At 38.1% G+C, this 18,271-nt stretch overlaps 1 protein-coding gene across 1 annotated transcript in view; it reads left to right on the top strand.

Annotated features, from left to right (window-relative positions):
• The window catches only part of Smchd1 (structural maintenance of chromosomes flexible hinge domain containing 1), a 90,891-nt gene that overhangs the window by 63,649 nt on the left and 8,971 nt on the right, over nt 1–18,271 (top strand). Inside the window, exons 26-36 of the mRNA XM_029471073.1 lie at nt 1,314–1,401; nt 1,959–2,090; nt 2,349–2,501; nt 6,682–6,808; nt 6,946–7,065; nt 9,031–9,116; nt 10,169–10,291; nt 11,363–11,553; nt 13,110–13,219; nt 13,360–13,430; nt 18,013–18,184. Of these exons, the coding sequence (XP_029326933.1) occupies nt 1,314–1,401; nt 1,959–2,090; nt 2,349–2,501; nt 6,682–6,808; nt 6,946–7,065; nt 9,031–9,116; nt 10,169–10,291; nt 11,363–11,553; nt 13,110–13,219; nt 13,360–13,430; nt 18,013–18,184 (1,373 nt within the window). The remainder of the gene's footprint in view (nt 1–1,313; nt 1,402–1,958; nt 2,091–2,348; nt 2,502–6,681; nt 6,809–6,945; nt 7,066–9,030; nt 9,117–10,168; nt 10,292–11,362; nt 11,554–13,109; nt 13,220–13,359; nt 13,431–18,012; nt 18,185–18,271) is intronic.

Raw genomic sequence — 18,271 nt, 5'->3', positions numbered from 1 at the left:
TGTGTCTTTGAGTGTGTGTGCACACTCATGCATGCAACCCAATCCTGCCTTTAATTCTTGATTTTCCTTTCAAAGTCCTGTACTCTGTTAGTTTTTAGAATCTTATTCATCATTGGCCTGCATAGCAAAAGTCTATCCAGAATTCCCTCACATTCCTGGGATGTCTCTTGTCTCTGCTCATTTTTAGTCTAGCTCCTTTGCTTCTTCATTTTGTTTGTCTTCTAGGCACTAATATCTGTGGAGATGCGTGCCTGTTGAGAATAGCAGCCGTTGCCCAGAGAAGGCGAAGGCGTACATTCACTTCTCTTGTCAGAGATGAAGATAATAATTGGGAGGTGGATTGCACTTCCATTGGGAATCCTTTTGCCTGTGCTTTACCTGCGTTTTAGAATTGCTCCCAGGAGTAATGCAGGGAAACTCAGGCCTCAATTCGTTACACCTTTAGCTGTTACTTTGTAAACATCTGTAAGCAATTTCTCACATAACTCTTTTCAGGGACGGTGGTTTGTTGTTGTTTTGTCTGTTTTGTTTTTGTGGTCTTTTTGCCACTTGGAAGCACTGCTGCTTAATTGTTGCTCTCACTTTCCTATTGCATCATGGTGAACGTGGTTCAAATAGACTAAGTGCGTCTCCTAATAGGCACTGAATTTCTTATTGGTAATCAAATCACAGTAAACAACTTGAGTATTTAAAGTCAGAAAATAATAATCCCTGAAAAAAAAGTCGCATCGAAGGTTAGTAAGATGGCCTATAACTTTGAAATTACAAAACTGTTAGTTGGAAATTGATAATATAGAAATGAAGCAAAATCCAAAAGATACATAATTTATTATGTTTTTTGTGTTTACTTTTGTATCTTTATATTAGTTATTTCTGCTTTTGCTATATCTAGAGCCTCAGTTCTGGGTCTTGTGTGAACAGATGCAGAGGTAAGAGGGTCCTAGGATTAAACAGATGTAAAATAATGGCTTGGAGCAATGGCTCAGCAGTTGAGAGTATTTGCCGCTCTTTTAGGAGACATGAGTCTATTTCTTAGCACCCTGCCATCTGTAACTCCAGATCCAGAGTTCCAGGGGATCTAACACCTTCTAATAACTCATAGCTTGCACACACACATGGTGTATATACAAACATGAAGGCAAAAACCAGTCATAGATGTAATAACTAAATCTAAAATAAATATTAAGCGAATGAAAGTGTGTACAGTGTCAATAACTCTCTTATTCCTTTGCTTGTTATGAAAGGAAACAAATAATCAATGCTTTGAATTTATTTACTCCATTAAAAAGCATCGTCTTACCTCTTTGTTTTAGGGAGAAAACTATCCCTAACAAGGTGGGAGCATATTGTATCCAGTTTGATTTCATGATTGATAAAACAAATATTCTCAGCAGCCAACAGGTTTGTATATCTACTTTTATGTACCATGGCATTTGCTCATTTTATAAATGGAGTATTTGCTTTTAAAGTGAATTAATTATTAGATGCAAAAGTCACTTCCCTAGTTACAGGAGGCATTTGACGACCCCCAGTGGTTCCTAAAACCACAGGCAGTACCAGATTTTCTCCTGTGTATTTATTTATCTCATCAAACTTAATAAGTAGACACAACAGATTAGCAACAATAATAAAATCAAAATGTTATAGTAATATATGGAGATAAGTTATGAAATTTTATAAAGTATTTATTTCCAGAATTTTCCATTTAATATTTTTAGACCAGTGATTGATGATAGATAACTGATCCATTATAAATAAAATGTGGTTAAGCAGAATTTTATAATATAATTTTCAGAAAAATTAGGATGAAATAAACTTAAATTATTTTAAAGAAATTAATGGAAATTTTTGAGGATAACTTTTTATGTAGTATATGCTGTTCTTTTTTCTTTTCCTCTGAAGTAGTAAAGTACTCATAGGAGGGAATTTTTAATACAAATGTTGCTTTTGTTTTCAAGGTTATAGTTGATGTTCTCCCCAACCAGCCTATGAAGTTGGTTCCTGACAGCCAACCAGCTACCCCAGCTGTTTCTAACGTCCGTTCAATTGCCAGCAGGACCTTGGTCAAAGACCTACGCCTGAGTATTACAGTAATGTCTCTGTCTTCTTCAAACACTACAGAGTTTAACAAGAGTAATTGCTTTGAAATTCAGGTTCACAATGGCTATTACAGAGTAATACTGATCATTCAGTTAAAACCTGCTGGAAAAAACTTAAATATCTGTAAACATTTTTGCTTTGAGATATCAATAAAAAGAGAATTTGTCTTGTTTCTGATTTATAATGTTCTTTTCAGTTATCTTCTAACCAATTATGCTAATTAGTTCTTTTCCACTGTGTATTTTAAGGATAATTATGGTAATCATACTGGAATGGATCTGGTTGGCACTGTAGTAGCAACCATTAAAGGCTTTAATGAGGAGGACACTGATACCCCACTCTTCATCGGGAAGGTTAGGACACTTGAGTTTCCCTTTGTGAAAGGTTCTGCTGAAATCACGGTAAGTTTCTTAGATCTTTTCCAACATCCATAATACACCTGTCTTGGTATATACAGCTATGAAGATGTTCTGATGTTTTGTGTCTGGTGCAGTAAATGTAAAAGTCTGTTGAAATATCTGTGATTTTGCTATTACAAATTGGACCCCAGAGCCAGCTTTACTCAGCCTCATCCAGGTGGGTGACCTAGCATTCTACTGTGTAATGTTCTGATGTAAGTTACTGTTATTATACTGGCAGTAAGATTCTAGGTAGAAATGTAATAAACTGTAAGCCTATCATTGTTATTTTTCTAAAATGAAAATAGTTTTAAAATGTAGTGTAAAAAGACCTCCATAAGTTGTTACATTGTTAACCATAGAGAAGTAGCAGTGACTGGCCCTCTGGTGCAGACTTGTCTGCAGTTATAATGTGCACACTAGCACAGCACAGTGTTTTCACTAGAGGAGGAAGGGTGTTAATTCTTGAGGTTAATGAATTTTTTAAATATTATAGGATACAGCTTTTGCAAGAATTTTTCTTTGTCTTGTTTAGCTTATTTTTGATATATTTTTTAACTAAAATCCTATATCATTAATAAAGTGACTACACTTACTTTCGTCAGTCCTTGGTACAAATTTATTTCCTTTCCAAAGTTTTTTTTATATATCATAAATGTGTCAGTGTTCTTCTGTTTGTTTAGAACAGCTGGTGTGTAGATACTTAAGCAGAGACTGAGTTACTGCTGGACTCCAGATTACTACAAAGAAAAGTGCTTGACCATAAAATAATACACATGTTTAAATGCTTTTATCATTATTGTATTTTTAAAATTTTATGTTTTTACCAAAACTTGTGTGATATTTGGAGGGGAGGGGTGTTTTCCAGGATGACCTTAAACTTCCTGTCTTCCTGTGTCCTGGGATTGTAGGATGCACCATCCTATCAAGTGCTTCTTATGTACACTATTGGATGTGAATGTTTTACAGATTCTAGGCCGATATGCAATGTAACTTAATTTTTTGGTGGCGAGGCTTGTGTCCCTGACCAAAGTCAGTGTGTTGAGGCAAGAGGGTTGGGTTTTTCTGATACAGATTAAGGTTCAAGCCATCCTTGGGTTTGATTCTTTATCACAATTACGTTTTAAATGATCTGGGAATGGCTGGGGTTGTAGCTCATTGTTAGAGCTCTCAAGTGTGGGGCCCTAGCTTCGGTCCCGAGCACTGCTCTTTGTTAAAGATTGGACAGTGTTGGTCTAAGTATTTGTTTTCTTTTTAGATTATTTAGTTATTTATAGTATGTTGGTCGCATGTGTATACACAATGCTCCAGTTATGTTTTGTTTTTTAAAATTTTGACTAAAGAGATGGCTAAGCAGTTAAGAGTACTTCTTACTGGTCTTCCAGAGGACCGTGGCTCATTTCCCAGGTCACAACTACCTAAACACCAGCTCCACAGGATAGAGTGCCTCTGTTGTCTGTAGGAACTGGCACTTGAGTACACATACCCACATGGCAGACACACACACCTACTTACACATAATTTTTAAACAGACAAAAAAAAAATCTTATTATGATCCTTTTTCCTAGTTACTTATTTATTTATTTTATTTATTTGGAATCTTTATAGAATAGTTGTAAGTACCAATAGTACTTTTTCTTATTTATTTTTTTTTTTTTGTTGTTGCTCATCCTTATATATAATCAATTTTAAATATTACATTGTTTCAGTAACTTTAGGCTTGTAAACTGGGAGTCTTCCATGTGTATCTTATCTATCCTAAATATTTGCTGATCTGTTGGACAGTGAATAACCAAATGGTTTCATTAACTGAAATGATATCAACATTTAAAAGTGTGTAGTTTTTATATAAGAACTATAGTTATAATTTGGAAAAGTTTAAAGAGTTGGCCTCACCTTGAAGAACGCTTGTAAGACAGGCCTTGTGCCTGATCAGGCCGCTCCTCTCAGCCTGTGTACCATGCCACTTCTGACTCTCTTCATATTGAGGACTTGTCTATCAGTTGCCAATATTGTCAACTTTTCCTAGTTGTTCTTGTGACAGTGGAAAATAAGGTGAGTTTCACCTACACCGTGATAAAATTAGACAATAAAGGATGCATACCTGTGGTTTTTTTTGTTTTTTTGTTTTTTGTTTTTTTTTTATAGAGGAGGTAAGCTGGTTTAACATGTCAAGTGGAATAGAATCGGAAGAGTAGTTAGCCCATTTTCCTTGAGCCTCCCTCTTCCTTCCCATATGCATTTGAAATTGCTCTGCCTGAAATTAAGTCAGAAACGTAGCTACTTTGCAGAAGCTGCATATAAAATCTGAACTTGATGTGTATGAATTTCCGCCTCACCACCAGAGGTCTTTCCTGTTCCACTGAATAAACACAAGAGCCTTGTATTGCTTGGCTTCTACATGTCAATGCTACATGAATGAGAGAAAGGATATTAGTTCATATTTATGTCTTGGTGGCTGGGTGCTAGGAGTTGAACTTTGAGTCTTCATCCTTTACTGCTGAGCCATCATTTTCAAGAATGTAAATGAAATACCAACCAGAATACAGCTAGTGTTTGTATATAATGTTTTACCTAGGCTTTGTTCTATGTCATAGTCTGACATTGTCCTGTATCGGGTTCATAGGTTGTATCATTTTATAGTCTGTATTATTTGCCTACATGATCTGAAATCTTCTAAAAACAGACTTGTTTTCATTGCACAGGTCCATCTCATATGCCAAATTCCTACTCATAGAGTATATTTAACTATTACATATTAAGCTCTGTGATGAGCATGTAATAAACAGAATTAAACGAAGCAACTGTGTTGATGATTTTTGGCAATCTAGTATAAAAATAAATGAATAAAGAAAATTAATTCTTTGAATTAGAAAGAGTAAATGGCCATTAAAAACAAAAAGCGTGAATGTGGTCATGCTTAGAGAGCAGCTAGTTACAGCAGTAATTATCAGTGTGAAATGCTGATCCTCCCCAGGGGAGTTGATATCTTATATACTGCTGATGAAAGGGTAAACTGATACAGCTCTTCTCCCTTCTTAAAGGGACATTTGATACCTTCTAGTAAAATAAGCTTTTAATTAGCCATATTTCTCATTATTCCTAGAAAACAAATCTGCAAGGAAATAATTAGTGAGATACTTGTTTCCTATTTCTTAAGTTATTGTTAAAATTTCAAGCTAAGTGTTTGGCTGTCAAAGGCATCGCTACAGTGTGGTTTATCAGTATTATTTATAAACATTTTAAATTGGTAACATTTCATCAATTGTCATTAACAAACCAAGTATAAGCAAACAAGTTAAACATGTTACCTTTTGAATAGAAACGTGTTTTATGTGCTTGCGTTTCTGTGTATGCATTGCTGATAGCTTTCAAACTCAGAGTAGAGCAGAGAATTGACTTATTCATGACTTGTGCTCTTTAGTTTTTAAGAAAAAGAATTATAAATGTTTATAGTTTTGTTTTTATGATCTATAAGGTTCTATTAGTTTAGGATTTTTTGTTTTCTTTTTCTTTTTATATTGTATTGTATTCTTGAGAGCAAAGAACCTAAGGTCTTTTTCTGTACAACTGAAAATTTGAATTAAAATATCTATAATTGCATCTGTTGCTAATTATTTATTTTGGTCTTAAGCTCAGGTATATTTTTGTAAAATGATGAAAGAAATAAAAGTTTTAAAAACAAGTCGTTAATTTTTTTCAGGGGCCTCTTGTTCTGTCTCATGGAGCTGGTCTCCCACAGTGACAGCTGTAACTGAAATCCAGCTTTGTGCTCTGAGTATTGCTTTGTGAAAGTTATTTATAGCTTTTACTCCATTAGCAATTTTTACCCTGCTTCAACCTAAAGGTTTGAATCAAAATAATTTTGCAGGTTGAGATAGAAATGGCCACTGATAAAAGATAGGGTGATGGGAAATACAACTTTTCCTCATAATTTCCCATCATAAGGAGTTTTTGCTGAGTTGTCCTCATTACATCATTTGGGTCTCTAACTAATAGCGAAGGTAAGATGTTGTGTGTTTTGGGTGGCTGTGTTGGTGGTTTGGAAAATCTGAAGAGTCGCCAGTGTTCGTCACAGTCAGTTTTTACTGCTTGTTTGGTAGCCGTATGACAACATATGTAATGTTGGAATGTCTCTTTTCTGTAAATCTTATTTTTTCTCATTCCTTTTTTACTTACACAGACTCTAGTGCTGGCAGAAAATAGTCCTGGAAGGGATAGTACTGAATACTTTATTATCTTTGAGCCTCGGCTGTCAACTGTATCAGGAACATTGGAATCCTATAGCCTGCCATTTATGTTTTACAATGGTAAGCCTTTGGGAGAATAGATTATTATGCTCTGTTGGTGGTGGTGCTGTAGATAACCTTGCTCTGCTTTTCATATGCATCATACTATGGCATAGAAGTTTATAAGTTGTTTAAATTATATGGGAATGTTTTCTTAGATGTTAAGAAGCAGCAACAAATGGCAGCGCTTACGAAGGAGAAGGACGAGTTATCCAAGTCCATCACTATGTACAGAAGTCTCTTCGATGCCAACAAGCAGCTTGTGGATGAAATGAAATGTAAGTCACCTCTACTCAGGTCATACCGCGGTGGGCTATGAGGAGTGGCGAGGCGGGGGTGGAGACCTCCTGACTGCTTTCTTGAACTAGAAGTGAAGGTACTGGACATCTAGCAGCTTTAACATGAAGTGTTCCGTACTTAATTAGCTTGTAGCAAGCTTACAGATTATAAAAGCTGCCACTTTTCCTCTAAAAATGTGGACCTGTGGAGAATTTAAGGCTTTTGACAATATTGATAACTAACTTTATCTAGTTCTAGCTTCTGGCAAAAGATGTCACCGGAGGGATGATATGTAATTTAATTTTTAGTTTTAATTATGAGCTCTTCGTGTTTTACATACCACAGTAGCATGTGGGTCTACAAATACTAAAAGTGAAGTATTTAATTTATTCTTCAGTTTGTCCAGAATATGTGTGCTATCTTTTAAATGATTTTCTTATATAATTAAAATAAGACATTTGGTGAGTTGTGCTTTGAACCTGTTTTTTATTTGTCAGTTTTTTTTTTTTAAGATTTATTTTTTTATATATGTGAGTATACTGTCACTGTCTTCAAACACACCAAAAGATGGCATCAGATTCCATTACAGATGGTTGTGAGCCACTTGTGGTTGCTGGGAATTGAACTCAGGACCCCTAGAAGAGCAGTCGCTCCAGCCCCCAGATATTTTTTACTATGAGTTTTAACTTGTTTTAGTTTTATACATTTTTTTTTCTTCTTCTCAAGAAAGGGTTCCTTTGTGTGGCCCTGGCTGTCCTGGAACTCATTCTGTAGATCAGGCAGGCCTCAGACTCAAGAGATCTGTCTACCACTGCCTCTAGCGTGCTGGAATAAGGGATTTGCTGCCACCATACAGCAAAAGGTTCATTTATTATTATATTTTTGGCATTTTGCCTGCATATATGTCTTCCCTGGATGCCCACAGAGGCCAGAAGAGGGCGTCAGATTACATGGAACAGGTGTTACAGGCAGTTGTGAGCTGCCCTGTAAGTACCAGGAACTGAATCCAGGTCCTCTGTAAGAGCATCCAGAGCTGTTAGTCACTGAACCATCCCTCCATCTTAGTTTTATGCTTTTATATATCAGTTACGTGGTTTAAAATATATAGGGTCTGGAGACATGCTTCGGGGATTAAGAGCACTAACTGATCTTCCAGATCAGCCAGGTTCAATTCCCAGAAGCCATACAGCTCCACACTATCACCTGTAACTCCAGTCCTGGGGATCCAACACCCTCTTTTGGCCTCTACAGGCACCAGGCACACAAGTAGTGCACATGCAAGCATGCAGGCAAAATACTCATACGTGTAAAATGAAATTGAAAATATAGATATTTAGACATTTTATAATATACTTCAAATTTTGAGAACTTGACTAAGAACCATATATTACCTGTGTTACATATTTATATTCATATAAAACAGTACACAGTAATAGAAATGAAGTTGACGTGTCATTTTATAGACTGTTTATAAAGTTTTGGAGGGTGGGTTTCAAGACAGGGTTTCACTGCATAGCAGTCCTGGCTGTCTTGGAATTCACTCTGTAGACCAGACTGGCCCAGAACTCACAGAGATTCACCTTCCTCTGCCTCCCAAGTGCTGGGATTAAAGGCATGTGCCACCACGCCCAGCTCATAAACGGTTACCTTGGGTCTGAGAGCTCCTCTGCAGTTATGTAGCTCATGTGTCCACAAATGAGATCAAGACTGAATAACATCCCAAATCGTGAGTTTGCAGTATGATACCTAGTGTATCCCAGTATATGAACTTTGTTTCTCTTTTTAATGCATCATTGGACCTTGGGACTTAGAGCTTTGCAGTTATTACTTGTCAGTTTTCATTTTAACATTAAAAGAAAAAAGTAGTTGAAATTTTTTCAAAAGCTATGTTTTAAGGATATTAAAAAATGAATGTGGGACGGGGAAAAGTGAATGTAATTTTTTTTTTTTTTTTTTAATTTTAGGCCAAGCTGAAGAAGCAAAGTTAAAAGAGACCCAGCTACGAAATGAACTAAAAGCGTACAATATTGATATTCCTGCTACACAACAGGTACAGCTTCCCAGTGTTCATTAAATCTTTTTATTAAATTCAACTACTTGTTTTATTAGGAACTCTACAGACACTGTTGCTTTTAACGTTTTGTGTGTGTGTGTGTGTGTATACACATATGCACATAGATGGGTTGCCATGGTACACATGTGGAAGTCCCAGCACGACTCTATGGAATTTGTTCTTGCCTTCCATCCTCATGTGGCTTTGGGAGATTGAACTTAGGCTGACAGGCTTGGGGAGAGCATTTGTCCTCTGAGCACATGTGTGCCACGGCACATGCACAGTGCACATACTATGTCTGATTGCTTGATGTAGTTATTATTTCATGCATGTGAAGGCTTTGCGTGCGTACAGATTGGATCACCTGAGAGCCACCATATGGGTGCTGGAAATCGAACCCTGATCCTCTGCAAGAATAGTACATTGTCTACATTGCTCTACCATCTCTTCAGCCCCACAATATGTTAAGTATAGAGAACGTTTTAGCTTATAGCCTTTTGTGTTTGTGATATAATTTTAAAGAGAAGACAACTACAGAGTGTGTTTATTTTTATCTTTTGCTTTGCTGTATTTTTGTTTTTTGCATTTGGTAGACAGAGTCTTGCTATGTGGTTCAAACTCTTCCTTCCTCACGTGAAGGAATACTGAGATTGTAGAATACCCTGGATCTGGCTAGGCATTGTATTTCATAGCTACGATTTTTAAACAGCACTGAAAAAACAGCTCAGCGGTAGAGCATGAGTTTATGATGGGCAAGAGCTTAGGAAGGCCCTTGCACTGCCCCTTCCTTCCTCATAAGAAGCCTTTCTGTCTTTGGAAGTCTAGTAGCTCAGTGGTAGGAGTACTGCTGTAGCATGCCATGGTCTGGATTTCCAGGCCCAGTTTCCCATGGTAAGTATTCGGTAGACATATATTGATAGTTTTCTATCAAGTAATGCCTATTTGAATAATTTTCTCAAGTACTCCAAACTACTGGTTTTTCTATATCCTTGATTGCCTGTTATAAAAAACAATTGACCTTATAGATAAATTTTCCTTATTGATTACAGACAACTCATATTGAAGCACTTTTGGAAAAAAAGATAACAGAACAGAACGAGCTTAAAAAGAGGCCCAGAAGGTTGTGTACTCTTCCAAACTACACTAAACGCAGTGGAGATATTTTGGGAAAGGTTTGTGTTTTAAACTTTTTAAGAAACAGTACATCTTGTTACCTTGTGTTGTGTAGACTGTGTTCTCTCTCCTGCACTCTTCAGTTCTGAGGACTGACTCCAGGGCTTCCTGTATGCTAGGCAGAACTTTACTACTGAGCTGGACCTCTTGTCTGCATCTCCATATTGTTAATTTTTGCCCATTAATGTATTGCGAATTAGAAAAATAGGGCAGGTATTATAATGTGTCTGTAGTGAAATAAAAGCCTTATTTCTAGGCAGGTTTGTACTACCAGATCAGATAAGAATAAATGGTAGACCTAATTGTATTAGCACAACACAGAGATTTTAGAAGTAATATCCCAGTGGTAACAGGCGTGAAGCAGGAATGATTGTGACACAGGCAAGCATTTGTAAGTAAGAAAATGATTTATTCTTATTCCCAATGAAGCAATGATTCTTTTTTTTGTTTGTTTGTTTTTGTTTTTCGAAACATGGTTTCTCTGTATAGCCCTGGCTGTCCTGGAACTCGCTCTGTAGACCAGGCCAGCCTCGAACTCAGAAATCCGCCTGCCTCTGCCTCCCGAGTGATGGGATTAAAGGCGTGCGCCACCAAGCCTGGCTGATTTTTTTTTTTTTTTATAGTTGTTTTTTAGTTTTTCTTTTTTTTTTAAAGATTTATTGATTTATTATGAATACACTGTAGCTGTCTTTTGACACACCAGAAGAGGGCATCGGATCCCATTACAGATGGTTGTGAGCTACCTTGTGGTTGCTGGGAATTGAACTCAGGACCTCTGGGAGAGCAGTCAGTGCTCTTAACCACTAGCCATCTCACTAGCCCAGAAGCAATGATTCTTATTTATAATATTTAGATTACTTTTCTGAAAGAAGTATATTTAGAAAGGTATTTTAAATATATTCTTAATCTTGAGCCTCTGTTGATTCATTGCACATCTTTAAGTAACACTTCATGATTGCCAAGACTTTCCCTACTATAGACATTAAGTGTGAAAAAAGTGTGTACTTACCTGACATTTCCCATTGTTGTTATTTTTAAATTTCTGTGTGTTTTTATTAAAATGGCTTTAGATTGCACATCTAGCACAAATTGAAGATGATCGAGCTGCTATGGTTATCTCTTGGCATCTGGCAAGTGACATGGACTGTGTGGTTACCCTAACCACTGATGCTGCGCGCGCTATCTATGACGAAACTCAAGGTCGCCAGCAAGTGTTGCCCCTTGATTCTATTTACAGGAAAACCCTTCCAGATTGGAAAAGGTTAGAGAAAAAATGGAAGTGTTACTTGTCTATTTTGTTGTTTTGCAGTGCTTAGGGTCAAACTCATGGCCTCATATAAGCTGAATACAAGTTAGACTACCTTCTAGGTCAAGGTGATATATTGACATAATAGACTTGTATTTGAGTTCCTGCTTTTCTTCCATCCTAAGTCATACTTATTACAGGGCATCACCTACCATTCTGCTGTTAATTAGTACTTGTTTTAGGCAGTAAAAGAAATCCAACATATCAAAATATCTGTCTAAATAAGATTGTGTGTGTGTACACATACATGTAAGTGCACATGTATGTGCAGGTTAGAGGTCTCACTGGCTCTGGTGTTCACAGATTCTGCTAAATTGACTAACTGGTGAGCTACAGAGATCCAACTCTTGCCACATCCCCAATACTGGGACTATGAATTCATGTCACACGTAGGTCTTCATACTTAAACTGCATGCACTTTCCCAAAGGTTTTTAATGAGAAAACATTTCCATTTAGGAAGGCCCAGTAGAGTTTGGGGGCATAGTGGGAGTAGGTGCTATAGAGACGACACAGTCAATAAAGTGCTTGTTGTGTTATTAAAAAGAACCGAGTTCAGACTACTGGCACCCACATGAAAATCAGATGTGTCACTTCTCTGTCACCATTGCTGCTGAGGCAGACAGGAGGATCCCTTAGGGGTTCCAGGTTCAGTAAGACATCCTGCTCAAAAATAAAATGAAGAGTAATTGAGAAAAATGGCTGACCTTGTCCTCTGACCTACATACACACCCTGGGGACTGCTGTGCCCATACACAAGAATACACAAGATAAAGACCCAGCCGGTCCACGTGTAGCCCGTTAGAGGAAGGAGCTCACAAGCAGCAGCCTCTGAATGAGGAACTGTTGACCATGGCTTCTGAAGGGAGGAGTCCGTTTTCTTGAAGGGTGTGAGCCCTGGATGGTGAACCATGCGCCATTGGATAGCCCCACACCCATGCGTATATGGGCAGCACAAATTAGACTTTGGTGGGTGATTTGGAAAAAGAAAGAGGAGATAGACAGGGGCATGGACCTGAGAGGAGTTGGGAAAATGATAAGAGGTGACTTTGCATGTACTAAGTTCTCACAATAGCTATAAAAATACTAAAATTCAATGTAGACAAGATGTTTACAATTAGAATTTACTCTAGAACATTTGCTCTATTCCTATTTAGTGCCCTTAACACTCCCTTTTGGGGGAAGGAATATTTCACTTCTTTTCTATGTAGCCCCGGCTCTCCTGAAGCTCTGTAAATCCTTCTGCCTCTGGCTCTTAAGTGCTGAGATTAAAAGTGTGCACACGGATTTAAGGATAAGTAATAAGAGGGAGAGAGAAACATATGCTGTTTGCCAGATTCTCAAGAGTCAGTAAGGCAGGTACTTTATATGACAAATCTTCATTTCTAGGACAGAAGATGTGATCACATAATGTGCATATATTTATTATGGTTTTCTAAGTGTATTTTTTTAAATTTAAATAGTTTTGTATGCTTTGTTTAGTACCTCTGTTTTGTCTTATTTTTTAATTTAGACCTCTACCTCATTTCCGAAATGGTAAATTACACTTTAAGCCCTTTGGAAATCCAGTCTTTGCCCGAGATTTGTTAACATTCCCAGATAATATTGAACATTGTGAAACAGGTAAAAGATATTGTAGTAATTTTCATTTTGTTCAACCTTTACATTTCTGACATAAATCTATAAATTATTAACTGAAAAATTATGTTCCTATAAATGCTACTTTTATCAATATTTAATTTTGTATATTTTGATGTTTTTAGTTTTTGGTATGCTGTTAGGAGACACCATTATTTTGGATAATCTAGATGCAGCCAATCATTATAGAAAAGAGGTATGTACTTCATTTATTCTTTTAAATCACTTTATTGTGAGGAAACGGGAACTATAAACACCACACAGACAGATCAACATAGCCACATAAGCAAGCATTAAGGCCCACAGTCTGCCTCTCAGTGAGTTCTCAGTTAGAAGAGCCGCTGGGAAGGCTTAGAGAACACCTGCTCTCTCTGGTGTGTTTCTGTGCACACCGTTCTCTGTTGTGTTGTGTTCTATGCGCACGTGACCATTTGCTTACGTGTGCATTGCAGACTACAGGTCCACGTGTAGTGAGTGAAGGGGAACATGTGTGGTTCTTTTATTCTTCAGGTGACCTTACTTAATATTTGAGATTCTTTCTAATTCTACCCCTTTTCTTGCAAGTTTTGTGACTTTATTTTTTAAAGCTAGGTAGTATGCCAGATTTTCTTATCCATCCATCTTTTGATAGACAACTAGGTTGGCCCTATTTTCTTGCTGCAGTGAGTAGAGGAGTGTGGATTTAAACCGTGTGCTGTGCAGTTCTCTGTGTATATACCCTAGAGTGTAGTAGCCGGGCTTTCTGTCAAAAGGGGGATAATACCCAGAATTCACAAAGAATTGCAGAAGTAAAATACAAGGGACTAAAACTGCCAGTCAGCAAATGGACTAAAGAATTGAATAGACACATGACCAATAACTGATTTTAAAAAGGGATTCAACATCCCTGGGCACCAGAATAATCCAAATTAAAACTATTATGAGATATGATTTAATCCCAGTCAGAATGGCCATCATGGGAAGTCTGACACAAATATGGAGAAACAAGAAGATGTAGAGAAGACTAACCCTGATTTACTGTCGGTGGGGGAGCAAATTGGTATAGCCATTACGGAAACTAGCTTGGAACTTCCTCGGAAAATTAGAAATCGAGCTATCATATGTCCTTTATTTCTTTTAAAGTCTGTAGCTCTAATTCTAGAATTAAAAAAATTTTAATATAGCAGAGCCGTGTGTGCATGTGGTGTGTATAAAATTCCATTAGCCAGGCATACTTGTGAGATGGGAAGAGATCTGGAATTTGAGGACAGCCTGAGTTACTTAACAAGACTATCTCAAAAGGGAAAAAAAAAATCATTTCATTGGATGATATATAAACAAATGACTGACCTTGTTAAAACCAATGCAAAACTTACCATTAATTTGAAACAAATTAAAATGAAATGAGTGTGGTGTCTAAAACTGAAAAGGGACAGTCTCATATTGGAAAAGCTATAACTTGCATGTATAATTGAAATTTTTTATCTCCTATCTGCTGGGTTGGAAGTTCATGCTCAGAGTGGTTGGCAGAGGTGACTTCTTCTAGGAGCCATGAGTGAAGGAAGAGTCTGTCTCAGAGCCTCTCGCCTTTCCTTGTAATTGGCTATCTTCCTCATGTCTTTTCTAATATATGTGTCATCATGTCTGCCTTTCCCCTTTCTGAGGACAGCAGTGAGATTGGATTAGAGACTGAACAACCTCAGCCTGATCATTTCTGTAAAAATACCATCTCTAAGCTGGGTGTAGTGGTTCACATTCTTATTTTATTTTATTTTTTTAACTTCTATTTCAACTTTACCTTTTTTTTTGATATTTTATTTATTTACATTTCAAATGTTACTTCCCTATCCCAATCCCCTTCCCCCTGCTTCTGTGAGGGTGTTCCCCCACCCACCCACCCACTCCTGCCTCCCCGCCCTGGCATTCCCCTACACTGGTGTATCGAGCCTTCACAGGACCAAGTATCTCTCTTCCCACTGATACCAGATAAGTCCAGCTTCTGATACATATACAGTTGGAGCCATGGGTCCCTCCATGAGTACTCCTTGGTTGGTGTTTTAGTCCCTGGGAGCTCTGGGGGCTCTAGTTGGTTGATTATTGTTGTTCTTCCTATGGGGTTGCAAACCCCTTCAGCTCCTTCAGTTCTTTCCCTAATGCTCCATTGGGGACACCATGCTCAGTCCAGTGGTTGACTGCAAGCATCCGCCTCTGTATTTGTCAGGCTCTGGCAAAACCTCTCTGGAGACAGCTGAGGCTCCTGTCAGCAAGCACTTCTTGGCATCCACAATAGTGTCTGGGTTTGGTGTCTGTATATGGGATGGATCCCCAGGTGGGGCAGTCTCTGGGTGGCCTTTCCTTGTCTCTGCTCCACACTCTGTCCCCGTATTTCCTTTAGACAGGAGTGTGAGAACAAGGCTAATATGCACAACATATTGAGCTCTAGGCCAGCCTAGGGTGGACCGTGAAACCTCTCAAAGGAAAATATTGTCTTTTATTTAACAGCCACATGAGGTTATACCAGTGCTTCTCAGCCTTCCTAAAGCTGCAATTCCTCATGTCATGATGGCCACCCCAAACCATAAGATTATTTCATTGTTACTGCATAACTGTAATTTTACTTCTGTTAATGAATCATAATGCAAGCATCTGGCATGCACGATATCTGATATGTGAGCCTCCCGAGGGATTGCCAACCCACTGGTTGAGAACAGTGGAAGTGATGGGGTCAAGAACATAATGATTTTGAAAGAACAAAGTTCTGTTTACTGTTTGTTGGCACCTTTGGCACCTTTGAAGGCAGCTCGGCTCACCAGCATTTAGCATCTTTACAGCAGGGGAGTTTACCACTGGAGTATCTTTAATTGTTTAATAACTAACATTCTTTTGTGTTTGTAGGCCTTTGTCTTAGGGTTTCTAGGTTTTTTTATGTTTTTGTTTTGTGTTGTTTTTCAAGACAAGGTTTCTCTGTGTAGCCCTGGTTATTACCCTGGCATTCTTTCTATATACCAGGCTGGTCTCTGCCTCCCAAGGGCTGGGTTAATTAAAGGCAAGTGCTACCTCTGCCACCACCCCACCCCCCAGCTCAGCCTGCTCGCTGGGCCATCTATGCAGCTCCTGCCCCCAGTTTTACCTTCTGTGTTCACCTTTAGAAAGCATATAAGTCCAAATCAAAACCAAGAATGCATAATCTTTTCTTTTACCAAACCAAGTAATTTGAAATTTGCAGATTTTTAGCTCACTACCAGGAGGTGGTGGCATATGCCTTTAATCTCAGCAGAGGCAGACAGATCTGAGTTTGAGGCCAGTTTAGTCTTCAGAGCCAGTTCTAGGACAGCCAGGATTACACAGAGAAACTCTGTCTTGAAACAACAAACAAAAAAATTTGGCTCACTAAATTTACTATATTTTTTTTTTTCAATTAGCCCACGCCTGTAGACCTAGCCCTTAGTTGGCTCAGAGAGTTTAATCACATGGTGACATTGCACACACATCAAACAATAAAGTGACCACTCATATTGTTGTAGTTTAAGGGTATTTTTCAATGCCAGATTTATCACCAAAAATAAATAAAAGTGCCAGTTTTCTGGAAGAGCATCTGTGATGTTCCTCTGATTATACTTTTTTAAGATGTAACTTTATTTCTATAAATTATATATAATCTATGTAAATATTCTATATAATTCAGATACTATTTAAGCTTTAACGTTAGATTGGATTAGATCTTTGTAATGTGCTGAATTATAATGCTCTTCGATGACACTTGAGGGTGGTGAGTGTGTGTGTGTGTACGTTGTGTGTACAGGCTAGAGGAGGATATCGGATGAAGTGAGTGCTGCACTAGCTGTAACCTTTCCTTAAGCCAGGGTCTCACTGACACTGGAGCCTGCACTTTGGTCAGGGTGGAGTGGGTTGGTGTGGGGTTAGGAGGCTGGCTGATTAGCAAGCCCATTGACCCACCTGTTTCCACGCCCCCCCCCCAACCCGGCAGTAGTGGGTGTGAGTGCAACCACATGAGCTCTTCTGTGTGCATGCTAAGAATCCGCATTCTGTTCCTCACGCTTATATGCTAGAACACTCTTACCATTGCCTGATCCCTCATAGCCCCTTCAGTGTGCATGCTCCGTTTCTCTGTGGGGATATGCTGTAACTTAGTGAGCTTATGTATTTCATTAGACTGTTTTGAGTACATACATAAGTGGAATTACTGAATACATTCCTAGAGATCATAAAATGCTAAATCCAGTGTGATCATTTTTATTCTGACTAATTGGGAGAATCTCATTGTTGACTCCTTTCTCCCCAGTTTAAGCTAGTTTAAGCTAGCATTTACCATTTGAAAACTCATCTAGTTCCCTTCCTGTCTATGGGCTTTTCGCCTGCCCAGTTCGCTTTACATATCATTAGCTTATTAACTTTGCAAAAACACTACCACAGCCATGCTGCTTATTCATTTACTTTCTTGCTTATTAATTTATTTACGAGTTGGATTTTTTTGCTGTTGTTTTTGGTTTTGATTTGTTTATTTCTTTCTTTCTTGTTGATGTTGCTTTGTTTTGTTTTATTTTGTTTTTTTGAGGCAGTGTCTCTACAGAGCCCTGGCTGTCTTGGAACTCACATTATTGACCAGGCCTGCCTCGAACTCACAGAGATCTGCCTGCCTCTGCCTCCCTAAGTGCTAGGATTAAAGGCGTGTGTCCCCATGCCCATCGGGTCATGTCATTTATAAAGTGAGATTTAATTACTCTTTAGAGCAGTTGGAATCAGGTTTTTGCTAATTAGTGTTTGTGTGCTCTCAATAGGTTGTTAAAATCACACACTGCCCCACACTCCTGACTAGAGATGGAGATAGAATTAGAAGTAATGGGAAGTTTGGGGGTCTTCAGAATAAAGCTCCGCCAATGGACAAACTTCGGGGAATGGTCTTCGGAGCTCCAGTACCAAAGCAGTGTGTGGTCTTGGGGAAACAAATAGGTAAGTTAAACATGGGGTGAGTTTTCGGGGTTTGTTTGTTTGTTTGTTGTTTTAACACAGTGTCTTATGAATCTCAGGTTGGCCAGG

Source organism: Mus caroli, chromosome 17 (assembly GCF_900094665.2).
Source record: "Mus caroli chromosome 17, CAROLI_EIJ_v1.1, whole genome shotgun sequence".
Taxonomy (NCBI): domain Eukaryota; kingdom Metazoa; phylum Chordata; class Mammalia; order Rodentia; family Muridae; genus Mus; species Mus caroli.
The sequence above is the reverse complement of the archived record's forward strand: the minus strand, read 5'-3'. Positions and strand labels throughout refer to the sequence as shown.